The sequence below is a fragment of the Chlorocebus sabaeus genome, chromosome 12, assembly GCF_047675955.1.
Source record: "Chlorocebus sabaeus isolate Y175 chromosome 12, mChlSab1.0.hap1, whole genome shotgun sequence".
Lineage (NCBI taxonomy): Eukaryota > Metazoa > Chordata > Mammalia > Primates > Cercopithecidae > Chlorocebus > Chlorocebus sabaeus.
In genome coordinates, this window is record NC_132915.1 from 13,043,554 (window position 1) to 13,065,232 (window position 21,679).

The following is a 21,679-nucleotide window of genomic DNA, read 5'->3' on the forward strand; positions in this document are numbered from 1 at the left end:
TCCAGATGTAAAGAGTTCTGGAGATGGGTGGTGGCGACGGTTACACAACATGTGGATGTACCTAGCGTCCCTGAAGTATGAACTTAGAAATGGTTAAAGTGGCAAATTTTACGTCACATGTGTTTCACTACAATTCTTTTCTTAAAAAAAGGATAAGATGTCTATGTTTTAAAAGCCTTACAACTAAAGAGTGAGAAGGACAGTTAAAAGAGAAAATGGAGTACAAACTGACTGACAATCCCAGAGTCCAGGAGAACTGTGAGTGAACAAACTGATGAATAAAATAGACCAGGACCATCAAAGAAACCAAAGTCACAGAACGAAGACAATGACCTGAATAATAGTCATGAAATCTGACTTGTGATTGCTCAGCACACAAACGGTTAAAGTCCCAATCAGCTAAGCGCACCAGGTCCTACATGTGAGAGTAATGCACAGACAAGCCAAAGGGCATGCAAAGGTTGCCGTAAGGGAACCGGCACCATTTACATCTGTCCTCTTAGCCTCAGCCTACTCAGTATCATGCTCAAGGCAGAGTCTTTTGCTTTCAGTCCTCCTAACCTCACAGAGTAGTTTCCTCTGAATCATATTTGAAGATAGCTCCACATATGCACACACATATAAGCTAACAGCAGAATGCAAACTGTGTGTCAGGCACTGTTATAAGCATTCTACATGCATCTGCTCATTTTAACCTCACAGTAATGCTTTTCTATTTTTCTATTATTGCCCACTTTTCCAGATGGGGAAACTGAGACATGAAAGCTTTAGCTACTAGTCCAAAGTAGCAGTGGCAGACCACACTTCCTAGTGGAGCCCTTAACCCACCAAGTCATCCTGCCTTACAACAGGAATCGCTCCCCTACACAAACTCCCAAAGAAAATGGAAAATTAATCCATCAATCCATTATGCATGTCTACTGACATATTCAGCAATTTTTCAATTCAGAAAAAAAGACATCGTGAGGAAAGGAACTTTTCAGGCGTAGTTTTTACAATCTTAGGATCCTCCTAGGGTCCCAGTAAAAAATAATAGTATTTAGCCACAATTAGCTGATTCTTAAAACATTACAGAATTTTCGGGGGCAATAATAAAATCCATATGGGGAAGAGAGAAAGGGGGAAGCTGGTAGCTAATGATGTTTAACAATTCTCATTGACTGCTGGGGACAGATCTATGCTTTGCTTATGATCTGCCTGTGTCTATGATAATATCACAGAACTTGATAGGGAGGAATCCAGCATGCTCTGTCCTTCTTGGAAACATGAAGCCCCATACTTAAAGTCCCCTGAAGAGAGGGTGGGACACTGAAGTGTAGGAACCATCTAGAGATCCTGGCCACCCCAATGCACACTCCCAGGACACAGGCCGTGCACTTGCCCTGATCCAGAGCATCATCATCACAGCACAAAACCACAATGATGCAGAGGCCAGGTCCACAATGCAGAGGGCTGATCAGCCTGGTCCACGGTACCCTTAGCCCCGAGCACTGGGCCCAGGTCCTTTGGAGTCCCTCACTCTGTTCTCCTTCAGCAAGTGCTTCCGCATGAGGCAAGGAGTCCAAAGAGCCAACCAGATGCTCTTTCCTGGATCTCACCCTTCCCCAGGATCCCAGATTTCCCAACTCAAAGACCCTGAGTCCACTCCTAGGGCCTGAGCAGGTCTTTTCCTTGGGTCTATCTTCCCGAGGGTGCACCAAGTCATGGATATGTACACACCAGGCACAGCAGTGTAGGGGAAAGGGAACGGTTCAAGGTCGATGTCTGTGGTGATGTTGACAGAATTTGGATGTGTAGGCTGAACTGTCTATGCACCTGCATATGAGGTCCCTTGTAGTTTTGGGGAGAGAGAAAGGTAGGGCCATCTGACTGGGGGCTCTGTTTGTGCCCTTGAAACAGACCATATAAAAAGCATAAATGGTAGGAGCTGGCCTAAGTCTTGTCACCCAAGACCCAGGAATGTACCAGGTGCAAAGACATGTTCAAACCTGATGTGTTGATTGAGTAACCAAATGAATGAATGCATGAGTCAGTCAATCAATCAATCAATATAAGCATATATAAAAGTTAGTTCTTGTCCTCAATTTGAGCTACCCATGGGAAAAGATGACTTTGCTAACAGAATATTGCCTTCTGAACTCTATGTGTATAGATACAAAATGCAATCAAAGGATGGTAATGACCACGTGGATTCTAGGGTAGATTGGATAAGTAAAAGGCTCTATAGTACCCTCAAGGCATCAGGAGTTTCAGCTCCAGAAGACACTTTTTATTGGTGGGAAAGCAATTCCCTGAAAGACAAATGAGACAGCCAAGAAGTTAAATCCTAGAGAGTCACCTCGGCTTATCAGGAGAGCCAATGACTCAACTCCAAAAATAAGACTTTTCTCATCAGAGTTAAACATTTTATGTTGGTTCCATAATTCCTGTTCCACAACCAGGCACAGTGGCTTACACCTGTAATCCCAGCACTTTGGGAGGCCAAAGGCAGGTGAATCGCTTGAGCCCAGGAGTTCAAGACCGTCCTGAGCAACATGGCAAAACCCTGTCTTCACAAAAAAAAGAAAAAAATCCCACCAAATACTTAATTCCCATTCATTTTTAAAAGGTTAACTTTCAAATACACATGGAGTCTAAACCACTTTCATTTGTGTACATATAATGAATATACTGATTATATAAGCATAAATAAATAAAACATCAATAGATATGATTTATATTCTTTATCTTAAGCAAGAATTATATTTTTGATTATTTAACACAATTTGTTCACCTGTAGACATCTCCACTCTATTTTAAAAAGTCTTCTAATCTCATATGTCTATCAGTTGGGTATTTTGATGAGTTTTGCAAGTACCTATCAAAATTTCTCAGATGTCTAATAGTGTTAATTGTTATAAATATAAAGGAAGCCCCATGAAACATTCATAGGATCAGCCCAATGCATTTTTACTGCAAAAGTGCAACAGTATATGTGTCAGATGATACACTAAACTAGACCTGACACATTATCTTTTTATACTCCTGATGTTTGCAATTTTTTGAGAAAAATGAACAGCCTCTATCATCCATACCCCAAGAAGGATAAATCGCATCTGAAATCTCACACCAGAATTGCCTTTTAAGTGAAGCCCCATAAATGCAGTTGCAGGGAAAACTGCAATTGATCCACAAGGATATCCATTATTAGCTATTACCTAACAGAAAAGACACAAATCTTTCTCATTAGACCTATTTGTTTGTTGGAGATCAGGTGACCCTGGAGTGATTCTTTTCCCCTGGATTTTCCCCTGTTGTTGAGCTTGTGTGCTCTGCATCTCTCTCCATCTGCAGAATGCCCTCATCCTCCCCTCTCTTTGCTGTCCCTCCTTCCTGTTGGATATGTAATCAGCCTGCCTCATCAATGCTTTGCCTTCTTCCTTTCCACGATTAATCGATCTCCTGCTGTGCATGAACTAACACTGTGCACTTTAATTCCATAAAGGTCATGTATATAAACAAACATCTTAACTTGATAGCTTGAGAAAAATTATGTCTAGAGATTTACATATTTGATGACCCAGAGACCAACTAATACTCCTCTTTAGAGTTCTAGATGATAGATGTATGTGTATACATATGGTGGGGGGACGGTGCTCATGAGTGCATATCCACGTGTATTTGGGTAACATGGAGAACTAGGATATTGTGCTAGATGCCAGGAAAGAGCAGTAAACAAGATCCATATGTCTCTGCCTTCATGCAGTTTATGTCCTAATGGTGTGTACAGACAGGTATGCAGGCACACACTGATGATACTAAGTAACCTATGCTGTGATGCAAAACACGGGGGGCTATAAGAGCATGTAGTGGAGGGTACATAGACCAGGTATAGAGGCAGAAGAAGCAACATCACAGCTAAGGCCTAAAAGATAAGCAGGAGTTAGCCAGTGTAGAAGGAAGGGAAAAGGTTCCAGGCAGAGAGGACAACCTGGAAGATAAGTGAGATTATAGCTCAGTAGATACATTGAAAACTCAGAGTGGCTGTATCATGGCATCGAACAAAGGTAGAGGCATGAAATGAGGCTGAGAAATGGCTTTGAATCTGAGGACACAGGGCTTTCAAGACTTGATAAGAAGTTGTCAGCCTTTGCTATATAAGTGTAATGCCATCTTTGTTAAAAACACCACTATCAAGCAGGGGAGCTAGGCAAGCAGTTCCTAAAATTCATGTGGAATAATCATCATGCTAGAATCATCCTGAAAATTCTGAAAGAAGACTGATGAGTAAGACACTAATACTTCAAATAGCAAAAGAAAAAAAAAAAAGACACTATGGGAGATAAAAGTTTAATGCTGGCATGTAAGTACACAGACTGATTAATGGAATAAGCTAGATCCCTAAGCAGGCCCAAACACAAAGGTAGTCCTCCCATAGAACCAAATTGCTATTTTAAATTAGCGAGGAAAAGATAGAATTATGTAACTAATGAGATCCAGAAACCTGATTGGCTATACCAAAAAAATAAATAAATAAAACAATTGCTACATCACTCCATATATTTTTAAAATTTAGATAGACAAAAGCTTTAAATGTAACAACATATAATAGTAAAAGCAGTAGAAGAAAATATAGAATTCTTCATTTTATACTCTTAGGAAAGGCAATAGTCTTCTTAGCCATATCTACAACATAGACACAGAAAAGGAAATAAACTTTACTAGAAAAAAATTAATTCTGCTTCACAAAAAAAGAGGAAGAGGAGGAGAAGAAAAAGGAAATGTCATAATCCATAACTGACATTAGAAGACAAGCAAAACATTAGGCAAAGTACAAATTTTCTTATTTTTTGAAAAGGCCACTAATTCAATTAAAAAAGAAAAGGGTTAAGTTTACTGAAAAAAAAAAAATACCAATGACTTACAAACATATGAAAAGACTTTCAATTTGAATTATAATTACAAAACTGCAAAATACAGCAATTGAGGTACTATTTCTCAGGAAACTGGTTGACAAACGACAAAAGGTTTGATAACAAAAGGTTCAATAATAGTACTGGCTTAATTGTAGGAAAGCAGGCACTCCCAGCTTCTGCTGGAGAACAAAATGATGTGACCTCTTTGCAAAACAACTTGGCAATATTTACTTAAAAATCGCAAATATTAGAGACCTCAGAAATAACATCACACATCTACAACTATCTGATCTTTGACAAACTTGACAAGAACAAGCAATAGGGAAAGGATTCCCTGTTTAATAAATGGTACTGGGAAAACTGGCTGGCCATATGCAGAAAATTGAAACTGGACCCCTTCCTTATACCTTATACAAAAATTAACTCTAGATGGATTAAAGACCTAAATACCATCTAGGCAATACCATTCAGGTATATGCATGGACAAAGAATTCATGACTAGGACACCAAAAGCAATTGCAACCAAAGTCAAACTTGACAAATGGTATCTACTTAAACTAAAGAGCTTCTACACAGCAAAAGAAATTATCATCAGAGTGAACAGGCAACCTATAGAATGGGAGAAAATTTTTGCAATCTACACATCTGACAAAGGTCTAATATCCAGAATCTACAAGGAACTTAAACAAATTTACAAGAAAAAAAAAACCATAAAAAAGTGGGCAAAGGATATGAACAGATACTTCTCAAAACAAGATGTTTATGCAGCCAACAAACATATGAACCAAAGCTCATCATCGCTCTTACTCATCATTTCATTAGAGAAATGCAAATCAAAACCACAGTGAGGTACTATCACGCCTGTCAGAATGGCCATTATTAAAAAGTCAGGAAGCAATAGATGCTGGCGAGGTTGTGGAGAAATAGGAACGCTTTTACACTGTTGGTCTGAGTGTAAATTAGTTCAACTGTTGTGGAAAAGAGCATGGTAATTCCTCAAGGATGTAGAACCAGAAATACCATTTGACCCAGCAATCCCATCAAAGGGTATATACCCAAAGGATTATTAATCATTCTGCTATAAAGACACATGTACACGTATATTTACTACAGCCCTATTTACAATAGCAAAGACTTGGAACCAACCCAAATGCCCACCAATGATAGACTGAATAAAGAAAATGTGGCACATATAACACCATGGAATACTATGCAGCCACAAAAAAGAAATGAAATCATGTCTTTTACAGGGACATGGATGAAGCTGGAAGCCACCATTCTCAGCAAACTAACACAGGAACAGAAAACCAAACACTGCATGTTCTCACTGGTAAGTGAGAGTTGAACAATGAGAACACATGGACACAGGGAGGGGAACATCACACACCAGGGCCTGTTGGGGGTAGGGGGCAAGGGGAGGGAGAGCATTAGGACAAATACCCAATGCATGTGGGGCTTAAAGCCTAGATGACAGGTTGATGGGTGCAGAAAACCACCATGACACATGTATACCTATGTAACAAACCTGCACATTCTGCACATGTATCCCGGACCTTAAGGTAAAATACACACACACACACACACACACACACACACACACACACACACAAATCACAAAGCACAAATATCTTGCAATTTTCTTGCAATTCAAATTCTAGGAACTTTTCCTATAGATAAAGTTATGCATGTGATGTTGGGAGGTGGGGACTTCTGGAGGTGATTAGGTCATTAGGGTGGGATGAGATTAATGCCCTTTATAAGAGAGGCCAGAGGGAGCTTGTCTGTCCCTTCTGCCATGTGAGGATACAAGTAGAAAGTATGCATAAGAACTTGTACACTGGAGTTGTCCAGTAAGAAGTTGGTTAAATAGAGTCTATTTATCCAGAGGATTTCTGTGCAGCTGGGAAGAAAACAAGGTTGGTTACATATGTTTATCTAGAAACATTTTTAAGATACATTGTTAAGTGAAAAACTAACAAGATGTAGAAGAGGCGGTATAGCATGCCCTCATTTGTGTACAAACTAAAAAGACCTATATATATACTATATATGTAAGAAGAAGATTTCTGAAAGGGAACTGACACAAAATAAGATCCGTGGTTGTTACTGGAGAGGGGAGCTGAGGGATTTTAGAGGGTGGGAGAACATGGTGGGAGGGAATTGCCTGGGCTCTCGAGGTCAAACTTGGGCAACAAGGTTGGAGTAGACAGAGCCTTAAGTGAGACATTAGATAGGATCCTATCCCTAATTATGCTCTGCTTTACCAAGGGGCCCAGGCCAACTACAAAACCTGACGGCCCCTCAAAGGCTGCCAAAACCTCCCCACCTTCTTCAGAGTGAAGGTACACCCTTTCTAACAAGAGTTACAAAGTGTATTCATGGTACACTCCTTTGTGCTGCCTGCATTTCTGATCACTTTCAAATATTATCTTAAAAAATAAAATTACCAGCTAAATTCCATACAATAAAGTTAATGTATTTCAGAGAGATGTGCAAAATCACTTTAAAGAATCTGAAAGGCTCCCAGGCATGAGAAGCCTTGGCTAAAGGTACTAACCTTTCCAAAGAAAGAATGCATCAATCAGCATTGGTGCTGGGCAGAGAATGAAGGAGAGGAAAAGGAGTGTCCATCCAGGGGATACAAGTCTGGGCCAAAGTACTTCAAGTTCTACATTCCCTTTGTGAAGGCTCTCCCATTATGGAGATGGATGCCTCAGGCAAGCTTAGCTTAATGCCATTTAACATTTTAAATGCAGAATTAAATGCCCTTGCTCTAATTCCAAGATCACCAAGCAAGCTTCCAGTTATAATTTGTTCTTTTTTATAGAGCTGCTGGTGTAGAAAAAGACTGTTATGCTGATCTGTGCATTCTGGTCCATGTAATAGCTATATGTCTCTTTATATAGCAGTATAGTGACAATTTTCTTCTATTTTTTAAAAACGAAAATGAAAATAAACAACTTTAGGCATTATTTTAAGAGACACCGGGAGCCAGAGGGTAATTATAAGCAGTGAGATGATAAGATCAGCATTTCGGAAAGACCACTCCAGCTACAGTGTGGCATGGGTAGAGAGGGGACAAGACTGGAGGCAGGGATGCGAAATAGGAAGCGATTGCAGCATTTTAGGCAAGGATGATGATGGCATGAATTATATAGTTTCTATGTAAGTACTTATCAGATGTTTGTTCCCCGCCCCCCGCCCCCACACACTGCAATCCTGGTAAGAAGAGACCAGGGCAGTTTTTTTCACCATATCCCATGTACTTAGCTAGTGTCTAACATGGAGAAGACCCCAATCAATATTTGTTGAAAGAATGATTGAATAATGTCAGTGGAGATTTTAAAAATTAGATTTAAGAAATACTTAGAAAACTGGATTGACAAGACATAGTATGTGAATGAGTATAGGGGTTACAGAGAAGGAAGAGTCACGGTTTGTGGCTTGTATTACTGACTGGATAATGGTGCCATCCATTACAATAGGGAACACTGGCAATGGGTTTGGGGCAACAGTGAAAAATTTTGTTTAGAAATGACAAGTGTGACACTGTCCTGTATGAGAGGTGTTGCATACATGAGTCCAAAGGTCTTCACTGATAATTGATGGGAAACAGATTAGGAAATCATTAGCACAAAGAAGGTAACATAAGTCATGGATGAGGGTGATGTAGCCCAGAGATAGCCCAGGAAGAGAAGCAGCCATAGTACAGAATCCCAAGGGACATCAACTTTTAAGGTCTGTTTTTAAGAGCAGAGAAAAGGAACCGACAAATAAAGCAAACAAGTAGCATGCAGAGAGATAGAGGGAAAACAAGAAAAATGTGGTTACACCAAGGCCAAAGGAAAAGAATGTTTCAAGGAGGGAGTGAGAAATGAAGTCAAATTCTGCTAAGAAGTCAAGTAAGATAAGGACTGAGGAATATGGCCCATGAAGGCTTCTGGGGACTATGGTGGAGTGAGTTTGAAAAACAGTGGAATGGGACTGGTATAGGAGATAGGAAAATAGACATAATGAATACAGATCACTCTTCCAAGATCTGGCTTTGAAGAGAGAGTTACTTCAGTCAGGATCAGAAGGATAGGGAGGCAATCATGCTAAAGAAAAACTTTTCTAAGATGGGAGGAACATGAACCTGCTTCAATTCTTATCTTAAAATGTGGAACAATAGAAAGAAACAGAAAATACAGATATGTGAGCGAGGGAAAGTTGCTGATAGAAAAAAGCTTAAGAGGATGAGCCAAGAGGTTCAGTGATTAGCTTCAGCTGAAAGGCGCTCCAGCCCTTCCATCGTAACCGGTTGCAGATGCAAGTTGCAGCTTACTCTAATGCAGTATGAGTGAAGGTGGTCCCAGGAATACCAAAACTCATTTGACAGAAAATAATGAAACTCAGTTGGATTACTGCCACCATAGGAAGTAAGGATTGGGAATTACTCACATCCCATCTACACATCAATGCTTCCCACCATTGGAAGTGTTTAGATGTGTATGCATCTGTCTCTTGCTAGATATAAGCTGCTCAGGGGCTCCTTGCCTCTGCAGAGTACCCTATTGGTAGGACATCTCCACGTCCTCAATAACACTAGTGACACTGAACTACTGTTTGCATGATGGCAGCTCACCCACATGACAATCAGGAAATGTGACAAACTATTCCACCAAGATGAAAAGACAACTTGATGAGCAGAAAAATAAGATTTGATGTCCGTGAAAGCTTCTGCTCTTGGGTTCACAGAAAACAGAGACTAACCAAAGAGGTCAGTTAGAAAACTTGACAGAGCGTCATCCACAGAAGTGGGCCAGGAATGGGCTGAAAAAGTCTTGAACACTAATCCCAGGGAAAAAAATAAAAATTTGTTTCTATTAGTGGGAAACCACGGAAGGTCTGCCACCCAGGATGGCAGGAAGCTGGTGACCAGCAAAACCTTCCAGCCTTAATGGCAGAGCTGGACTTAAAGAAAACCTACAGGTTGGGTTTCTGCTCTTTAGCCACCAAAAGAACTGAAGCAGACTCTGGTTTGTCCCTGGAGTGGAGGCAATGGTGAATTCTAGAACAGAAAAGGAAACACTAGTGTCCATGGCTGACTGATTCAGAACCACAGAGTCTTTCAAGGAGTAGCATGCATGGGAGTCGCAGCCTCCAGATTCAAAATGAAATCACTCAGGCTGATGAGGTCAAGTAGCTCAACCAAGATCCCAGACCCCGATACTGTCAGAGAGTGGGTATCCCAACTCCTATCTCCCTGACCAGGGCTCCTTTCAGTTATACCAGGTTCCTATATTTTGTCTCCTTTCTGACTGTTAACCTTATCAAATCAGGTTCAGTTGAAACAATGACGGTCTGCCCTCAGGTCATCCACCAGAAAAAAAGTACACAAGCCAAGATTTCTTTACAATCTATTAAAGGGGTTTCCAGCCAAATGATTGCTTGTGTAGGTATGTCTGTGATTTGGGAACAGAGGGGAAGGGGATAAGAAACACCACCAGAAACAGAAGGAGACTGAAGAGTTGCAAAGAGAAAGGGCCAAACCTATGTACCTTAGTCCATTTGGGCTGGTATAATAAAATATTTTAGACTGGGTAATTTATAACAACAGAAATGTATTGCTCACAGTTTTAGAGGCTGGGAAGTCTAAGATCAAGATTCTAGGAGATTCGATATCTGGTGAGGGCCCATTCCTCATAAACGGCACCTTCTTTGTGTGTCCTCACATAGCAGGAAGGACAAACAAGCTCTCTGGAATCTCTTGTATAAGGCCACTAACCCCCTTTACCTTTATGTCCTAATCAACTCCCACCTCTCAACACCACTACCCTGGTGACTGAGTTTCAACATGTGAATTTTGGGAGAATACAAACATTCGGGCCATAGCACCAGATGTGCACAAGAAATATGCAAGGAGCAAAATCATCTATAACATTCTTTGAGTTTGGGGTGGTAGCAGCAGGGTTTTGAAATAAAATTGGGAGTAAATTAAAAAGAGTATTCTGGTTTGGGGTTTTGTTTTGTTCTTTGGAGAGAGACACTTGTTTTGGATTTTTTTTTTTTTCACCATAGTTGTGTGGTTTTTTGGTCACACCTTACCGGGGAATCTAGGGGCTATGATGTCAAACTCTCTTGCCCGGTACCCTCCACCCCTACACATGCATCACACAGAGCAATAAGCCAAGCCCAGAAAAGAGAGGTCACTTGCCCCATGGTGAGCAAGAGTCAGGCAATTCGGGCATAGGCCCCTCTGCCACCTCACAGCAAGGGACTCTGGGGTACATGAAGTAGAAACAACTCTTGTTACAAAGATTAGCGTCGAGAAGATTCTTTCTTTTTAAATTGCACCACACTGCAGAAGTTGAAACCAAAATTCCAATACCTTTCAGTTTCGTTTACATTGTTCATTTATGTTGAGAAGAGATCAAAGAACCAGAAGAGAGACACAGTGGGTCTCTGAGTGATCAGGTCAGCTAACAGGGTCAATGCACTAACACTCAAGTACTTCTCACAAAGAAGACAGCCCAACCAGGTCCTGGCCAAGAGAAATCCAGAATGATAAAAACAAAACTAAAACAGTGGTTTAGGGAAGTACCTTCTCAATTATTCAGAAAAGTTTACAACTCAAGATAATTAAGTTGAACAAATTACACATAGCAGAGTTTTATACACAGATTTATGTGTTGATAAAAACACGGTACACACATACAACATTATGGTGCGTGTCTATGTATGTGTGTGTAGACAATTCTTGGGATATGAAGATTACAGGAAAGGATGGGGTGCTAAGTAGCAATTTGTCCTTATTTGACATAAAAAAGGAACTCTAAATGGTGTGTGATTATTAACAGTTTTATTTTGTACAAGAAGATGCCATATTACCAAAGGAAACCAAATCGTTTATCTCTTCACAGTATACATCAGACTGCCCAGGAGCTGAACAGGAGAAGAGGATGGGGGGTGGGGCAGACAGAAGATGAAGCACCAGCCCACTTCCTTTGCACTGCATGACGTTTAACCTGTGAACATGAGTTCAAGTCTCTAGACCTCTCCTAGGCTCTCGAGGTCAAATTTAGGCAACAAGGTTGGAGTAGACAGAGTCCTAAGTAAGACATTAGATAGGATCCTATCCCTAATTATGCTCTGCTTTACCAAGGGGCCCAGGCAAACTAATAAACCTGACAGCCCCTCAAAGGCTGCCAAAACCTCCCCACCTTCTTCAGAGTGAGACTGTAAACCTAAGTAAGCGGATGTCTGTAAAGGGCCCTTCACATCCCATGGGAGCAAACCTTCATGCAACCAAAAATATCTCTCAGAAGGGTGCTTTTCCTGGAAAGGCCTCAGAGCAGAACACGAACAAATATAAAATGGTAGCTGGATGAGTTCTGGATGGGAGCCAATAATCCTGAAGTTTGCTCACTGGCTCAGTCACTGAGACTGGTCATCAATCTTGAGGCATTGAGAAGTCAGGGGGAAGAAAGAAGTCAGGGAAGCATAAGTACTCTCTCGCCACAGGTCTTTCAGGGGAGCTAACACAGACCTCGTGGAAAGGGCTATGGGTTTCTCCATTTACATAAGCACCCCCGACTGTGGCAAAGACTCCAGGGGCAACAGCCTTCATTTCACTCTGTCTGCTCTGCCCCTCCTCCAGCCCCAATCTGCAAAGATGGCCCAGCAGGCACAAGGTTAGCATACCTCATTGCTGCCAACTCATGAAGGCTTTTCTTTGAAGCTCAATTTTTGTGTATGAATTGTCTGAAGAAGAGGAACACTTGAAATTTAACACACACACACACACACACACACACACACACACACACACACACACTAAGCTAAACAGAAAATATATTTCTTCCTGTATGAAGATAAGATGATTGCTTCCAGATCAGTAGCTCATGCACTTTTTAATTATTTGGTCTCTCACAGAGATGAGTTTGCACAGACTTAGCCATGTTAAACTTGTCTCCCCATTTATGGTGGTTCTATTAGGTTGGTGCAAAAGTCATGGCAAAAAGCGCAATTACTTTTGCACCAACCTCATAAAATGGTGAGCCAGAATTAGGCAGTCAGTTTGAGAACACAGAACAGAGGGGAGGCACCTAAAGCAAAGGCCCCCAGCATTCATTTGGATGCTAGGAGAAAGAGCTTCTAGTTCCCACCATGCTGTTAATGAGTCGACCTTGGGCGACTTTCTTCACTGCCCTTGATTTTTGCAAAGAAGAGGCTGAAGCAGATCATTTCTAAAGCCCTTTCTCTTTCTGAGGTTCCGATTCTAAGTGACCCATCTGAACACTGATCCTGTGGCCTCAGACTCATTAGACCAGCACTTACATGCCACTAGCCTTGTTAGCAGCTCACATTTAAAAAGATATGGTCTGAGGGAGTTCAGAGCAGACACTGAACACATTTCCACGTAACACTCTGACACCAAAGGTCTTCAAATTCACACACTACCAGACCCAGAGCACCTTGCATCGCCCCCTTCCTTCAAGCTGATGTATACACTTCCTCATCTCCGTGCCCGAGGCTTCAGGAAACTTCAGAGCCTGGAGAAACTTGTCTGAGCACCAAATCCAAAGCCCTCGGTTTACATGTGACAAGCTGAGGCCCAGAAACATTAAAAAACTGCTTCAAGATCAGGTAACTGGGTAGTGACTGGGTAGTGGTGACATTGGGATGCAGTTTCCAGGTCTCCTGACTCCAGCTTTCCATGATATGCTTTTCTATTTTTATTTTTTGAAACACATAAAGAATTAACTTGGTATCTACACATTATTTTTCTTTGCAAGATTTTTATAACTTCGGGCACATTCACTCATCCATCTCCCAGATCAATATTTATGACTTCCCAGTCCTTCGGACACCCCAGAGAGCAAAGTTAAGTGGTGAGAAGGCACCCAGTTATGTGGGACCTTTACTTTTCTAATGGAGATTGATCAGCAATCAAATGTGAGCTAAAATTATCAGGCCACAGTGGAGCTCAGATCTTTGCCATTTGAGGCTTGAGGTGGGATTTGTTTTAAAATAGCTCAACCAAGTAGACTATAAAAATGATTGATCAACTATAAATAATCCAAGATTCAGGGCTTTTTTTTTCTTCCCTCTCTCTTTCTCTCTCCCTCTCTCTCTCTCACGAACACACATCAAACAAGTAAAAACTTTGCCACGCCTCAATAGTCTCTCCCCCAAATCCTCCCATTGATTACAGGCATCAGGAGCGACTAAAAACTGGCCTTGTTCCAAGAGGCAGGTCTTTCATGTCACATCCTACCCTATAGCTTCTGAACCTACAAGAAACTCTCTAGAGAAGTGGTAAAGTTAGCCAGAGGGATAAGGCCAGTTTATGGTATTCAATAATGGTTTGATAATGTTTTTTCCCTAAGATGAGCAATGGGTTAAAACTGGATTCACTTGCTTAATACTCAAGGCAAAAAAAAAAAAAGAAGAAGAAGAAGAAGAAGAAGAAGAAGAAGAAGAAGAAGAAGAAGAAGAAGAAGAAGAAGAAGAAGAAGAAGAAGAAGAAAGTAAAAGAGAAAAGAAATTCAATTCCCCTTCCCCAGCTAAACAAAAACTCTAGTTTTTATACTCCTATGACCTAGATACAGTCAAAGAGATCATACAGAATATTCCTAGGGAGAAAGAGACCTCAACTCTCAGCTGTTCAGCCAACTCTTCAGCTTAGAAAACCTCTTTATAAGGGAATATTGAAACAGACACAAACAGAGGTTTATGGGATAGAAACAGTGAGAGACCTTAAACAGACCTAAACTCGATGCTAGGGAGCTGGGACCACATTGCTTCAACTTCCCATTACTTGCTTGTAATAACATACAACCCAGGCTCTTCTCTCAACTCCAGGGTTCTGAATTCCCATAAGGAAATATCACTTTTCAGAGAAGAAAAAAATCAAACCCATTTTCCTGTATAGTAAATAATGGGTGATGGAAGGGGAGGTGGAAGAAAGTAGGGTCAAAAGGGTCACAAGGCTTTTCCATCGGTTTACCCAGGGTAACAGAAGTGTCCATGTTGCAGAGATTGAAGGTATGAAACTAAAAAGACTCCACACGGTTGTACCAAGCTGATGTCTGTAAATACCTACACTACGAAGACAGCATGTTCTCAACTCCAGCTTGCAAGTTGTATTAAATAATGAATGATGTAAATTAGACTGCCTTATTTATTAACAAGTCTAGTGTGGCTTATGCAACCATGCTCCAAATTTAAATACATGGCTCTTAAATGCATATAAGCCACAATCCAAAGTTCTAAAATCCCCAATGGAGGGGCTGAGAAGTAAACATCAGAGTAATAAAAACTGATGCCTTTCACTGAATCTTTGTGAATGCCAGGATTTTTTTAAGTACAATTAATTGCAATGGCAAAGCTTACTAAAGTAAGAGGGCCAAAATCAATGTATTAATGACACAACATCACAGCTGCTTAACCAGGCCAACAATAAATTGCACATAGAGTCTGTGATAGGAGAAGCTTCAAATTCTATTTAGGTTGTGCTAAGAGGAAAAATATAAGGCTTGTCTCAAATATTACCCCCAAAACAGAGAATACCACTGAAGAAACTCAAAAAAAGATCCGTGTTGGTCTTCATAAAGCATGTGCAACATAAAAATGCATGCCCTTCCACAAAAACATGGATATACAGAACACTACCGAACTGTAAGATGGTAAATTTTAGGTTATGTATCTTTTTTCTTTTTTTACCACAGCTAAAAAAAATGCATGACTTCTTTTGACTGTGCCTTTTACCACTTGGGTGAAACAGAACTTGTCCTTTGCAATGCACTTTGGCACTTAATACAACTGGGATTTAAACGGCCAGTTACGTAATTCCCAACAACAGGCTTCACTCTTGAATTCCATTGCATGTGACATTGGTACTGTGTTTAAATTCATTTTAACACTGCTGTGGTATAACCATTTCCAAATAACAGGAGCTGCCACTTAGCAGTGTGATGCAGAGCAGGCGTTATACATACCTATAGATAGATACTGATCTGGTTATGTCACATTAGTGAGCAAAAAATATGAAACAGGTACTGTGATGGGAAGACTTTTAATAAAATAGGTTCAATGACTCTGAGGACAAAATGTCAGCTTAGCTTAAAGCATGCATGTAAAAACAACAACACAAAAAGATCCTACCTCTTAATCTATACATTTTTTAAATGTTCCGCTATTTGTGTTCTTAGAACCCTAAGGGCAGGATGGTTTAATATATAGATGCTAAAAGAGACACCATTTTTGAATGATGTGGTAAACTGTTGTTTCAGCAAGTTGTGTGTTGTTAATCACAGTTTATTCAATACATTATTTCTATTTTTAAAGAATAGGAGCACGTAACTTCAGCTACATGCCATTAAACCAGAACTTTACAACAGGTTATTTTAGGAATACCACTGGGCCTAATATCAAAGTTTTAAAATATGTATAATTTGGTTCCAACTGTAGCTGGTATCCACTGGCCAAGAATTTAAAAGTTGTTTAAGCAAATATTAACATGTAAGAAAAAGAACACAGATTGTGTCATATAAGGATGAGATGAAACAAGCGCATCCACCGACATCATTTTGAGGTCAAAAAAGCAGAATTCAAAACAATGATATGGAGTACTTTCCAAATAAGTATCGTACTATGAGTTACAGATAAAGGCACTGGGGCACAAACTGGCTGGGCTCACATGAAGCTGAGATAGAGCAGAGAAGCTTACTTTGTCTCAGGACTCACATCTACCCAGCCAGACTACTATTACTATCCTAATTCCCTGTTCTCAACACTTAGCCCTATATACCTCTCCACTCCCACAACCCCAAGAGGTTTTCAAATCAAAAGGGAAAAAAATTAAAGTAGAAATTAGAAGTGCCACGATTGAATGAATAACTATGACACACGCTTTAGTAAATATTTTAAAAACCTACTTTAGAAAAGCTGAAAATAGGAATCTGCCATCAGATATAAAAGAAGCAACAACAATTGTGAGGACAGATATAAGAAAGCTCTGCTGAAATCAATTGATTTCATATACATTCAATAGCTAAGATCAGGAAGGTCTAAAATAATAATTTTTTAGATTTAAAGATAGTTTTATTTCCTTTTTCTCAGATCATGGCCTTAAAAATTATCAAAGAGAAAAACAATTAAAGTGAAAATGATCAGCCCTATCCTATTTCTCTCTTCATTATATGCATCTGTCTCCTAAAACAGAATTTCAAAAGCACCACCACCACACACACAACAATATCTAACTGTGTAAGACACTCCCCATGATCTCAAAACAGTCAGAAGCACTCTGAATTCCATATGGCCTCCTCCATCTAAATACTGACACCCCATCTCATGAAAAAGATTCTGACAAAAGGCCACAGACTTTGGACCAGCCTGGTAAGCCTCAACCAGCCCAGTCCAAGACCACCACAGTTGGGACCCTATCCACCCTTGCTCTCCGCTCTTGCTCCTGCTCTCCTTGCCACAAAGATAGAGATCCTAGCACCCTGGACTCAGTCCGATAGTCCCAACACGTCTCAGCTATGCTAGGCTTGAACATTCCCCTCCGCTCTGCTGTCATTTCCTTTTGCCTGAGGCTTATACCATAAGCCTCAGCAGCAGAACAGGCAACAGAGACTAGGAAGGTCTCTTACTTACAGTAAAAAACAGGTTATCTTGGTCAACTACGTTGGCAGAAACATGGTTGTATGTTTTCTGTGGAAGGAAAAATGCATGCGCACTCGACAACCGGAAGGCCACAGCCCAAGCCCCACTTTAGGGCTGCCTATCTCAGTATCAAACACAGTAAGGAAAACTGGGAGAAACTTTGCCTTACAATCTTGCACGTATATGAATAAAATCTCACGTTAATGAGATGTATGGAATGACAGCATCCTTAAGGAAAAAATAACAACAACAGCCCAGTAGAGGTGACACAGGAATGCTAGAGAAAGGACTGGCAAGTTCTTGCTTGGTAATGTGTTTGTCACAAAGCATCAGAAAAGGAGAAAAGAAATACACAGTTCTGTTTCTTCAAGCCACAACAAGCTCAAACATTTCCAGGGATACAGGGGTCCAATGCTTAAGCCAGCATTCATCAGAGTTCTACCCACTACTTTATCATCCAGCCTAGTCCTGGGAAATTATTCAATGGGCAATTAAGAGTTATAATCCTAGTGGTCTCAAAATCATATCTCTGGGAAGTCAAGTCCAAATTAAATCAAACCAGGCTTTTAGGCTTCCAACGATCACATTTTTTCTTTTGAGCGAGTGCATTTCAACACTCAGAACTTCTCCTCTTACAGATCATTTTCAAGGCCATCTCTGGATGCCATCTCCTAAGCAAAATCTGATATATAAAATGAAAAGGGAAAGTGGTTAACTCAAACCTCAAAAAAGATGTTAAGGGAGAGACTGTCACTTCCTTCAACAGATTCGGGAAAGTTAATTATTTTAACCTCTTTTCTAGTGAATATTAATGGAACTTCTAACACAACATACACACAGCACTTTATGAAACAAAAATGCCCAAAACTAAGTTAGTGCATACGGAAAGCCTAAAGCACACCCAGCAGAGCTTTGAAATATAAAAAGCACAGTGAGTTCCTTCCCACGAGGAATACACATATAATCGGCATATGTATATCTATATTTAAAACTTATCCTAAAGTGTCACACTTCTCCTGCACTAGCAGTCCCAAGCCAGTGAAACAGACAGGTAACTGACAGATGACCCTGTCTTGCACCTCTTGTCTCTGACTTCTCCCCACTCTTGAGACAGCATTCACTTTCAGGACCTATCCATCTGGCCAGCCCGGGCCCTAGGGGCAAGGAGAAAAAAGAGGAAAAGCTCCAGGAACTCACATTTCGGTGATGTTCTCAGGATCTACACTGTTAGGTTCCAACCTTGGAAATGCCACGATGCCAGGAGAAGGGTCGCTGCACCAGATCCGAGAGGCACTGCATTTGCAGGACGTGGGACAAGCGAGAGCGACCCTCCAGAAACCCACAACCAGCCAGCAGAAGCCCCAGAGCCGCGCCATGGCGGGTCCATGCCACCTTATCCAGGACGACATCCCTAGCAGCCAGTGCCAGCCCGAGTGAGTGTCCCCGCGCTGCACCGGCCGGTTTCCCCGACCTGTGCGGGGAGGCCTTCCCCGCGCTTGCGGCTCTCTTGACTCCTCGGTGCTTGCTGCGGGCGCGCGGAGTCCAGCGTATCACAGGCTGAGCTGGTCCGGAGCGGAGCGTATTCCAGCAGGCGGCAGGGTTCACAGTGGCCCCGGCATCGCGAACCGCTTTACAGGGGGGCGCTACCGCCGCTCGGAGCTCCGCCGCGGCCGTTGCTGCATGGCCCGGCGCGCCGGGCACCGACCGGCGGCGCTCCCGGGACTCTCTGGGGTGCAGGCTCCTTATTAGACGCGAACGGGGGTCCGGTATGCACCTCGAGGCTGAGGACAAACAGATACGCGTAAGACTGAGTGTAGGACCCCCAACACCACTAATTGGAGCACTCTCCCTCTGCGCTCGCGTCATCCCCACCCCGATCCCAGCCAGGAGACTGTGGATGGATGAGTGCCCAGCTCCAGCCCAGGAATCAACTTGCCCCGCGATGGCACTGACGCCGCTGGAGCCACCAGTGTGCCCACTCTCTCTTCGAGCCTGAGGCCAAGGGAGGGGAGGTAGGGAAAGGGTCCCCGAGACAGGATTCCATGGTACAGGCCGGGCGAAGGACCCTTTAAAGGGGAATGCGGAGACTGCCGGCAGTTTTGGCTCCGCGACGGGGCCCCCGAATGATGCTGCAGAATCCGCCACGGCCGCTGGGTGCCGGTGGCGCGGGCAGGTGGCGCGGCACGTCCCACCTGGGGAGTAGCCGAGGCCGCCCCAGGGGGAGACAGGGAGGGCCGAGGCGACCGAGGGCACTGTCTGTGCTGCTCACCCAGGCTCCGGCGCCTCACGCCCGCCGGCGGCGCCTGGGTCCAGGATCCTGCTGCCGCCGGGGACTGAGCGCGTAGAGCGCGAGCGAAGCAGCCAGCGAGGCTCCTGCTCCAACCCAATTCCGGGAGCCGCCGCCGCCGCCTCTGCTACTGCTGGCGAAGTGACGTGAGGGCTGACGCAGAGCAGGGGCAGAAACTCCAGAAAATTAGTCTGAAATCCAAAAACACACACGCGCTCATACACACACAAACCCATAACACCCTCCAGACAAAAGCACCAGGGAGGGGAGGGGAATCTGGGGGCGAGCAGGGAGGAGGGAGGCATCAGTGCCACTGGCCAGAAGCAGACAGCAGCAGCATGTGGGAGTGCACACACGCGCGCACACACGCACGCACACACGCACACATCCTGGCCGTGTAGACACGCGCGCGCGTGCCTCTGTGTGTGTGTGTGTGTGTGTGTGAATTTACATCCAGGTACCTCTGAGATGAACCGTTCCTCCGTTCGACGCCTCCCGGTCCCTAATTAACACCACAGTCTCTTCTACAATCGCGGTAGAGGCTGGCTCCCTTTTTGAAATGGAAACCGTGCTTGGTTCAGCTCTGAAAAATGCGCTGATTCTTATTATAGGAATCCTCCCTCCCTTCTCCCTCCCCGCGTTCTCCTTTCCCACCCTGCCTAAAAGGGAGGGCAAGCTATCCTAAAAATAAATAAATGTTGTAAACACCAAAACGTGTTCTGCATTGGTAACCAAGGATCACCGCCCCCATTCCGGGCCACCTATTTGGGGATCGGTGGTTTTGGAGGGGCTTCCTGTTGGTGCTTTTGCAGAGGGAAGGGAGTCTCCAAACACAATTCTAGCTCTCTAAGTGGATCTTTTTCCTGCCGTTTTCTGCCATCACACGCCCGGGAAATAGAGACATGTGAGGGGAAGGGAGCGCGCCTGATGCGTATTCTAAATGCTCGGTGGCCACCCTGGCCTGTCCGATGTGTGGCGCCGCGTCATTTTCTCTCATCCTTTAACCTGTCGGGATGTAGCCATTCCCAGATCGTAGCTTCACTCCCCGCGATGCCCACCCCCACGCAGGGCATCCCAAGCCCTTGCTCCCCTGCCGTACCTTGCGCGTGTTCATGTGTGCGCGGGTGTGCGCGAACGCGTGCCCTGCGCCCGCGCTGCCCGGAGCACGATATGCATCCAGCTACGAAGAAGCCAGGCGCGGGCAGAGCCTCGGGGTCTCACTAGGGACAAATTAGGCGATCCGGGAGGGTCGGGTGACAAACCGTAACAGTTCTGCGGGCGCAGTTAAATGACGGCTGCGGGGCATTCGCAAACCTTGTCTGAGAATCCGTCTTCCCTTTTGCGGCTCGGAATCTGTTTTTCCGCAGTCATTTAAAAGAGAACTGGGAAAATGCACCGCAGTGCCTGACACTTCCGAGGGCTCTGGTGCCCCCGCGCGGGGAGAGAGCGCCCGGCACGCTCCGGAGAATCAGCCCACCGCCACGGTCGCGGCGGGCACAGCGCTGGGGGCGCGCTCTGGCGCCAGATGCGCAACCAGCGGCGCCCGACGCCTGCGCGTCCCTGCCCGGCCAGTGAGCGGCTTGCCTGGCCTCGCCGAGGTCCGGCCCGGGGAAAAAGGCGGCCAATCCTCCGCTCCAGAGAGAGCAATGGGTTGGAGTCTCGTTCAAATATAGTAACAGTCACTATCTACCCGCAGAGGCTGGGGATGGGAAGGATCGAGAAACCGAACCTTAGAGTGAATGCTCGGATCTAGGCCAAGCATTATATTACGAAGGGAACGTAAAACATCTAGTGGGGCTTTTTTTGTACAGATCCTAGGCGCTGAGTGTTACCGCGGGAATTC

General features: G+C 43.4%; 1 protein-coding gene across 14 annotated transcripts in view; it reads right to left on the reverse strand.

Annotated features, from left to right (window-relative positions):
- NTRK2 (neurotrophic receptor tyrosine kinase 2) overlaps positions 1-21,275 on the reverse strand; it is a 369,088-nt gene extending 347,813 nt beyond the window's left edge. Inside the window, exons 1-4 of one of the 14 annotated variants that reach the window (XM_037998574.2) lie at positions 20,936-21,275; positions 20,298-20,386; positions 19,819-20,027; positions 18,747-19,330 (exon numbers count right to left, since the gene is read on the reverse strand). In XM_037998574.2, coding sequence (XP_037854502.2) covers positions 18,747-18,958 — 212 coding nt within the window. In that variant the 5' untranslated portion in view covers positions 18,959-19,330; positions 19,819-20,027; positions 20,298-20,386; positions 20,936-21,275. Of the gene's footprint in view, positions 1-17,540; positions 17,646-18,746; positions 19,331-19,818; positions 20,028-20,297; positions 20,420-20,935 lie in introns of those variants that run through there. The other 13 variants (XM_037998575.2, XM_037998573.2, XM_007969624.3 and 10 more) reach the window with 13 other exon arrangements.
- Between the last annotated feature and the right edge of the window lie 404 nt (positions 21,276-21,679).